The sequence below is a fragment of the Plasmodium inui genome, assembly GCF_000524495.1.
Source record: "Plasmodium inui San Antonio 1 unplaced genomic scaffold supercont1.28, whole genome shotgun sequence".
Lineage (NCBI taxonomy): Eukaryota > Apicomplexa > Aconoidasida > Haemosporida > Plasmodiidae > Plasmodium > Plasmodium inui.
In genome coordinates, this window is record NW_008481862.1 from 84,810 (window position 1) to 93,982 (window position 9,173).

At 41.6% G+C, this 9,173-nt stretch overlaps 2 protein-coding genes across 2 annotated transcripts; both read right to left on the bottom strand.

The window, feature by feature from the left end:
- Nucleotides 1–1,362: 1,362 nt before the first annotated feature.
- Nucleotides 1,363–2,493, bottom strand: C922_04722 (actin-1; the record flags this gene model as incomplete). Its single annotated transcript, XM_008820301.1, has 1 exon — nucleotides 1,363–2,493. The coding sequence occupies one exon, from the start codon at nucleotides 2,491–2,493 to the stop codon at nucleotides 1,363–1,365; it is 1,131 nt and encodes a 376-aa protein (XP_008818523.1).
- A 3,319-nt stretch (nucleotides 2,494–5,812) lies between these two features.
- Nucleotides 5,813–8,064, bottom strand: C922_04723 (5-aminolevulinate synthase; the record flags this gene model as incomplete). Its single annotated transcript, XM_008820302.1, has 2 exons — nucleotides 5,813–5,960; nucleotides 6,137–8,064. 2 exons carry the CDS (start codon nucleotides 8,062–8,064, stop codon nucleotides 5,813–5,815), a joined length of 2,076 nt encoding a protein of 691 aa, XP_008818524.1.
- Nucleotides 8,065–9,173: the final 1,109 nt, after the last annotated feature.

The following is a 9,173-nucleotide window of genomic DNA, read 5'->3' on the forward strand; positions in this document are numbered from 1 at the left end:
TTTGACATTCCTCTTTGCTACCCTTTTTTAAATTAAATTACTCCACTCTTTAATACTCATTCTGAAGACACACCCCACCCAAGAACACACACACATATATAGGCACAATTGCTAACTGCGATATGCTAAGCGCAAACAGGGCTGGCCCCTGAACGGTAATTAGATCCCCCAAAAGAAATGCTCAATTTTTAAGGGCTAGCCACCCACATTGGGGAGACGACCGACCCCTTCTTCGAATAGGGATTCTATCCCCCCTTTCCGCTTTAAACAGAAAAACCAGTTTATTTTTCTATACATTTCCTTCCCGAATTTTGCTAACGTTCACTTCTCTGCAGTCAACGTAATGCACAAGTTTTATGTGCCCCAAAAAAAAAACCTCTATCACGGTGAACAGCCCAGAAGGGGATTGGGGTTTTGGTCATCCCAATTGTAGCTCCTTCGATTGGCCGCACCTTCTACTCTTTGCTTCTCATGCATCATGCGCAGATGGCCACAAACGCATCCACATTTACAACTTTGTACATTTCATTTTTACAGTTTTTTAATTGTTGCAAACAATGGATGATTCTCCACCTGTACGTCCATACGTAAGAAAACAGGCTGGTATGAAATATTAAGGGGTGGGCAATAAGGGGGCGGAAATTGCACACAGGGGAGAAAAACTGCGCGGTTGCCTCTTTTTTCTTTCTTTCTTTTTTTTTTTTTTTACAATTCTGCTTCACTGGATATACGAACGTGGTTGCACGTGTATATACACATATATACATGGACAACAAGAAATGGGGAAGGGGGAAAGGGAAAAAAATGCATACACTTGTGCGCAGGTATATACGCAGCTGCACATGGACATATGCTGGGGTATATACACACTTGTGCACACGTGTCTATGCACGCATAAACACACACACAAGGGGAGGGGGAGGAGTGAAAAGGCGCGCAATTCACGCAAGCAACGCACCACGCCCCAGGAAAACAGTTGGGCGATGATACACGCAAAAGTGAGATGAAAAAGGGTGAATAGAAGGGGAGGAGATGCCGTTTTTTTTTTTTTTTTTTTCTCTGTTATTTTATTTTATTCTTTTTATCAAGGGGGTTGAACCAGGCACCAATGGGGTACTACTGTGGTGGGCCTGGGGCACATAAACCGAAAAAAATAAATAAATAAACACAACCGCGTGTGCCTACGAACATAGTTGTATACGTGAATATACGGGACGCTTACGTATCGTTGGAACTGCTGGGTAGTTGCGGGCTTCCTCTTTTCTCAGTTTTGCTCTGCTTGTCTTATTCACCGTCCTTTCATTTGACCAGTTTTGCCCATTTTATCTGCCTCCTCCTTCGCTTCCAACACGGCCACGCCGCTCAGAAACATTTCCTGTGGACGATGCTGGGACCCGACTCGTCGTACTCCTCCTTGGTGATCCACATCTGCTGGAAGGTGGACAGCGACGACAGGATGGACCCGCCGATCCACACGGAGTACTTCCTCTCGGGGGGAGCCACCACTTTAATCTTCATTGTGGACGGAGCCAAGGTGGTGATGTCCCTGGTAAGTCTCTCCCCAATGCCCTCATACATGGTTGTACCACCGGACAAGACAATATTTCCATACAAATCTTTACGAATATCAACATCGCATTTTTTAATCGAGTTAAACGTGGTGGTGTGAATTCCTGCTGCTTCTTTTCCCAGGAAGGATGGCTGGAAAAGGGCCTCTGGACATCTAAACCTTTCATTTCCAACAGTGATTATATTTCCATCGGGTAATTCGTAGGATTTCTCTATATCACTACTCTGTTCGGAGGTCTTCATTTCTTCATCAAAATTTAAGGCAATGTAACATAACTTCTCCTTAATGTCTCTAACAATTTCCTTTTCTGCAGAGGTAGAAAATCCATATCCTCTCTCGTGAAGAATCTTCATTAAGTATTCGGTTAAATCCCTTCCTGCTAAATCCAATCTCATAATGGCATGTGGTAATGCATATCCTTCATAAATAGGCACCGTGTGGGAAACTCCATCACCACTATCAAGGACGATACCCGTTGTACGACCGGAGGAATACAGAGATAACACTGCTTGGATGGCTACATACATTGCTGGTACGTTAAATGACTCGAACATAATTTGGGTCATCCTTTCACGATTTCCTTTTGGGTTTAAGGGGGCTTCTGTTAATAACACTGGGTGTTCTTCTGGTGCAGCTCTCAATTCATTGTAAAAAGTGTGGTGCCATATCTTTTCCATATCATCCCAATTTGTCACTATCCCATGTTCTATCGGATATTTTAAAGTCAAAATACCTCTTTTCGTTTGTGCTTCATCACCAACAAATGCATCTTTCTCTTCCATGCCCACCATAATTCCTGGATTCTTTGGCCTACCAACTATACTTGGGAAAACTGAACGGGGTGCGTCATCTCCTGCAACTCCAGCCTTTACATTACCTGAGCCGTTGTCGACAACTAAAGCTTGAACTTCCTCATCACCCATTTTGTTAAGAAGGTTTGAAAAGGGAAAGGCGTAAAGAGGTTTATTTTTTTTCTTTTTTTTAGGATAAAACTGGGCGCACCAGTGATCTGTCGTATAAGGGAATAAAGGGGTACAGGCAAATAAGCGCGCTGGCGTGTGTGTGTGTGTACGTAGGAGCGTGCGCGTATACGTATACTTTGCTTTACTGATGTTTTCTCGTGCAAATGGTAACACAATAAAAATTCGTTCCAATAACAAGTGATAAGATAATGAATAAATTTTATGCGCTAATTTGAATTTTGCAGAAATTGCATTTCACATAAATTGCATTTCGCTTAAGTTGACATTCAGCAAAAAAAAAAGCAAAGAAGAAAAAAAAAAAAAAAGGAAATTAAATACTTTCCCATTTATCGCTTGAGCATGAAAAAAAAAACAATTTCGCAAAAATATGAACATTCAGGTGAAAAAAAAAAAAAAAAAAACTGGCTGGTTGTGGTTGGCTGGTCTGTTGGATGGTTGGTTGAATGGATTGTCGGTGGTTTGTTGGTGGTTTGTTGAATGGTTTGTGGGATGGATGAATGCTTTATTAACTGGTATTAGCGTACGGGTGACTGCATATATTATACGCGCAAACACAACGATAATTTACTAGGAAGAAAAAAAAAAATATATATATACATATTTCTGCTTCAGGAGTGTAACATGTATACGTATTAAAAAAAAAAATGTTCAAATTTACCCGCGTTTCGAAGAAAAAAAAGAGCAAAAACGAAAAAGGGATAAAGAAAAATTAAATAACAGGGGAAAAAATGTCCCAAACGTGCAACATAAATGTGCCGAACACGTGTGACGTAAATGTGGCAAGCATGCAACGAAAGTGTAGCAAACGCTTGATGTAAAAATCGTGAATTAACAGTTATGGATCTTAAAATTTAAACTGGGTAAATGCAATTGAACTGTGATTGCCGATTTTGTTTTGCTTTTGCTTTTTTTTTCAATTTGTTTTCCTTGTTTCGAAGTATTTAAGTGTACACTTAAGTGTATATTTACACGTGTAATTAAGTGTACAATTGCGCGCACATATGCGTTGCGTCGCGTGGAGCGCCCGTGCGAATATTTAACGTTTCTTTTGTGTCCCCTTGAAGGCGCAGGGGTGTGTATTGCAATTCCTTGCCGTCCTTTCGTTTGGTTTTTGCTTTCTTTACGTTTCCTTACCTTTAAGTTTGTTCACGCTTCTTTTACCTTATATTTCGCCTTTTCCCCCCAACTTGGAAAAATTACTTTTTTTCGTTTTTTCCCAGGAGGAACTAATTTTCTGCTCATTTGTACCCTTTTCACTAACCGCGTATTGTGCAATATGCCTGTGTAAATGAGAGTACATTGGATATAATTAACTTGCCCATATACATACGTCCGGGGTTCCAAATTGTGACAATTCGCGCGTCAGTGGCAGGGTGCACGAGCAGAGGATTATGGGAAGCAAATATTAGCGGCGCTATGGCGAAAAGGAAAAATTAATAAGCGGCAGGTGAACGAACATTAAGCGAGCAAAAGAGGTATGGCGAAATTATTTTATACTTTGTGCATTTACCTTCTTCGCTCATACCTTTTGCCATCGTGAACTTAAACATTTTTTGTTCTTCCCAGCAACCCAGCGATGTCTTGGAATCATACGATACAGTTAAGTGGCACTTTTTCTTATGGTGATAATTTTTTTGTTTCCCTGACAAAAGGAAGTTCGCTTTTAAAAAGGTAGATTTTTTTTTCCCAAATTGTACACGTAATAAGTACATGGAAAAGTGAAAAATCGCCTGACCGTTCAGGCGAATATGTACCTAAATGTTACATGAAAGGGCACAAGTACACTTGTTGCAAAGAATAGTTAAACATGTATTGCGATCACCACGTGAGAAAAGCCATACGTCTGGTAGCAATAAAGCGATTTTAACATTCTGGTTAGATTTACCTGAATGGGATTTTTTTTATTTTTTTAAAATGGCTAGTGAAATGTAAAGCCCATATGGTAACAGAGAAAATTTCGAAGCCATTACAGAGTGAACATTTTGGAAAATGCAAAACTTTAGTTACGCTAAAATTTCGAGGTACTTTCACCTTTCCATTTTTCTCCAATCCGTTTTTACGTTGCTACCCAGTCGAGACTTGTTAACAAAATTGTCTGTCTTCATTCTGCTCGTGCTAAACGTTTTAAAAAAAAAAAAGAAAAATGGCTATTCGCCCAGGTAACTGATGTGTACAAATGCAGTTCGAAGAAGGTAAATAATGGAAAGATAACATTTTGTAAGTTCACGAAGCAGAAATGAGAAGCCTTCACACGTAGAATATTATCGTTTATGTGTATTTTTTCTCACTAATTCTGACTCTTTCAATCGTGCGTTTCTAACTGCATTCATCGTTCAAACAAATGGACACATATAAGGGGACATCTCCAATGTGTCACTCATGAGCACATGCATACGATCGCAATGTCTATGACTAGTTCACATCGTATTTTCTTTTTTTTTTTTTACTTCTTCCAAATGGATCTAATTTTCTTACAACCTGTGCCCAACCCGTTTCGTCCGTTGATGCACGCCCCGAACAAATCGCGCCTTAAAAAAAGGATCCCTGTTGATTAGGGTACAGACCGATGGAAACTTCCATTCCGTAAAGATACAGGTTTCCACGAACTGTAATGTGCGCGCTGATAGCCGCAAATGCAAAGATGGTCTAAAAATGTGGAAGCAAGTTGGCAAATATTACCCATTTGGCAGAATTGCACACCGTGGTCCTCCAATTATGCAGCTACTGTCGTGTGAAGGATTAACATAACTCCCCTCACGGTGGGGCAAGGGGATCCTATGAATGTGAACAAATCGGTGGGTACACCTCTGTGATCCCATACTTCTTGTGTAGCCGCGTTAGAAAGTGCCTCATTTTTGTAGCTCCCCTGTTCCCACCGTCGACCCTCTAGTTGGCCTCTGCATCATATGCACGTTGGAAAGGTTCGGGTCAGCGAAAAATTGTGCCTTCCAGACCGAAGTGTGCACACATATATGTGATGGATGCAGGGGGTGTAAACCAAATGGTGGGAAAATATAACGCAGTGTGAAATAGTGCGGCTTTCGAAAAGTTTCAGATCCGATTTGGCAGTCCTCTGCGCGATCGCATTTTGCCAAATGGGTGAACAGGTCGAAAAAAAAAGTTGCACATGCATCTGTATCTGCTTATGTATGTCTATATATATGTATACACACACATGTGCCAGGAGATGCATCACCTTCTCGTGGACAAGTCAGACAAGAAGGAAGTGGGGGGAGGGGAGGACCCGCTCCGCCTAGCACTATAGCTTGATTTGCGCCTGACTGTTCTTCCCATCAAACATATTTACTTGGTACTTTTTGAAGAGCCGGTAAAGGCTACGCGCCAGTTTTTCAATGTGCTCATCTGTGTGGTATGGCGAGGGCGTGATTCGGATTCTTTCCGATCCCCTGAGGAGTGGCAGGTGGGGGGCAGAAAATGGGAGGCAGCAAATGGGGAAGGAAGCGAACAAGTGAACGCACAAGTCGTACATACGCTGAGAGTAAACACTGGGTGTGAAGACTCGGTGTAAACGATGGGTGCCAGCACATGACTCCGTAAAGGCGACGCCACTCTCCCTGCTTACCTCGAAACGGTAGGGTAATTAATCGGCTGCAGGTATATATTATGTTCCGTCAGCAGCTCGTCACAAATTTGCTTGCACTTCTCAGCACAATTAATCAAGGCGACGACGATATGGGAGTTGTTCTTAATAATGTGTATCCCGTGTCGCTCCAAACTTTCCTTTGTCTTTTGGACAACTTGTCGAAATTTATTTCGCAGATTTATGTCGCTCTGAATTATGTGAATAGCCTCCGCAGAGGTGTTAATATTAACAGGCGTCAAGGACGTGGTGAAAATAAAATGGGGCGAGTAGGACCTAATGACGTCAATATAATACTTGTTCGCACAGATGAACCCACCCAAGGAACCTATCGCTTTTGATAAAGTACCATTAATTATATCAATGTGATCACATAGATTTAATTCTTCTGAATATCCAGAACCCGTTTTGCCATACAATCCCACTGCATGAACCTCATCAACATAGGTAAGTGCATTATATTTTTTGGCTAGATGAACAATATGTGGAATGTTGGAAATATTGCCAGACATACTATAAATGGATTCAAAGACAATCATGATTTTTCTATTTTGATATTCTTTATCTGTTCTTAGTTTTTTTAGAACCTTTTCTAGATCTAGCATATCGTTATGTTTGAATATAATTTTTTCACATCTCGATTCTCTGATTCCATTGATTATAGATGCATGATTCATTTGGTCCGATACGAACACAACATTTAGCAATTTCCCCAAAGTTTCTAATGCACCCACATTTGCTATATACCCCGAGGTAAATAATAAGGCACTCTCTTTATTAAACCATTTAGCCAAAATATATTCCAAGTGACTATGATTTAGTAGACTACCTGAGATGTTCCGTGTTCCTCCACTGCTGTTCCCAATTTTTTTCAGCGTCTCGATTCCGACGTCAATCACTTGTTGGTTATTCGAAAGGCATAGATAATCGTTGGAGCACCACACGACGGTTTTCTCGTTGGTTGTCTTGATAGGCGATGTGCGCGCATTGCAAGGATTCCGCCCATGATTGTTTTCCTTCCTGGAGGGGGCGCTTCTTAATCCATCCGGGACGGCACCATAATCGCCCCCAATTCTGCACGCACTATTCCCAACACAGGGCTTGTAGCCAAAATTTTGAAAAAAATCAAAAAAAATTGGGAGCAATAATTTGTCATTTTCTATATGCACATTTGGATAATACTTCCTGCATTTGTTTAGGATGGTAAACACTCTGTATCGTTTGTCTAAATGGAGTTTCTCTAGAAGTTTCTTCAGCTCTTTTGTGCACTGTTTTTGGAATAGGTTGTAGCTTTCATTAGTCCAAGTTAATGAGTCACTGGGCTTATTTTCAACTACCCTAGGAATGGTGGTGTATGTGTTGCGGCGGGTGATGTCGTGGGTGTTGCTGTGGGTGCCGCTGTTGGGTTGTCTCCACCTCTTACACGAGCATTCTCCACAAAGGGTGTCTTCCGTTGTCTGAGCATCACCGGTCAGGCTATACTCACCAGCAAGTGTTTTCCTCACTCCTGTCATCGTCTTGCCCCTTTGCTGATCCGTCCCTTCCGCCTGTTCCGCTTCTACTTGTATTGTCCCACTTCGAGCGGCCAAGGAATCCACCAGTTGCCTCGATAGGATGTTCGACTTTCTGAGAATTTTAAAAATACTTATCTTCGATTTGTTGTCTATTATGATTAGGCGCTTTTCGTTTATGGCCTTTGCCACTGGGCATAGATTCGACATGACTGATAGGACCACATTGTTTTTGTTGTGCTTGTCTTTGCTGTGTTTCTCTGTGTTGTGCTTGTCTGTTCCTTGCTTGTCTTCCCTTTTGCCCTCATTGGCATTGTAAAAGAGTTGTATGTTTTTCACGAAGGGGCAGTATTTTTCAATTTCGTGGATGCTCACCTTGAGCGTTTTCTTCTGCCTCATTTTGTCGACTTGGGTAGCTTGCTGTGGTGTCCAAATGGTTGGCAGGCTGCTTTATTGTTTCTTTATTGTTTCTTTTTTTTTTTTTTTTTTTCTCTTTGGGGGCTTCTTCACAGGCAGAGCTGTTTATACCTACTTCCGCGGTTCAATATGTATGATTTTCCTCAGCAGGGAGGATTCGCTGCTCCGACGTGCCACCCACGGAGATCTGCGGTAACTGGCCGCTTGAATTCGAGGCAAATCCTACACGTACCTTTTTAATCCCACTCCAAATGTGTTATTTTCAAGGGGCCATGAAGAACAAAAATTTTAGCTAAACCCCTGGTTAGACAAATTTCTACAAATGGGCAGACGGAGAGTCAGGCTGCAAGAGCCACTTAAAAGAGTGTCCACAGAAGATGCGGTGCCGAAATAATACGTAAAGACGCGGCACGGAGCAGAACGGAGCGGCTCCTAATTATTCTCATCTTTTTTTGTTCGCCCCTCTGGAGGTGTCGTCCCAAACGGTTGAAAGCAGAGTGGGGGATTCACTGAGCGGCTCGCGGTGGTTGATTCACTGAGCGGTTCGTGGTGGTCGATTCAAATGGTGTTGCAACCGTGGGCATGAGGACCGCATAAATAAGGACCGAAGAAATAGGGACACGAGCAAACATATATATCCCCGGCGGGATTACCAATTTGTGCTCCTATAAAAAAGAAGAGACAAGCACCCCTTCAGTGTGGTTCACATATAGCCGTATCAGTTCCTCACCTGACTGTTGTGTATGCTCAAGCAATCGGCTTCGATTCGCAAAAAGAAAGAAAGAAAAGAAAAAAGTTAAACGCAAAAAAAAGAGGGCACACAAGTTTGCGATGTTGCAGAAAGGAGCATGCGCCAAAAGGAAGGAAATTAATGCTGATCTGTTTGCGCAAAATCTTGAACAAATCTTTCTACTTGCTTAACCACTCGATCGTTGCTCTCCCTCCAAGGAATAAAAAAAAAAACACTCAACGAAAAAGGGGAACTGCCCGGATAAGGCGAAAAAATAATTTATGCTTTTTTATAAAAGAAGGAAATATAAAAATGTTACGCTGATATAGAGGTGGAAAAAAAGAAGAAAAAAAAAAAAAAA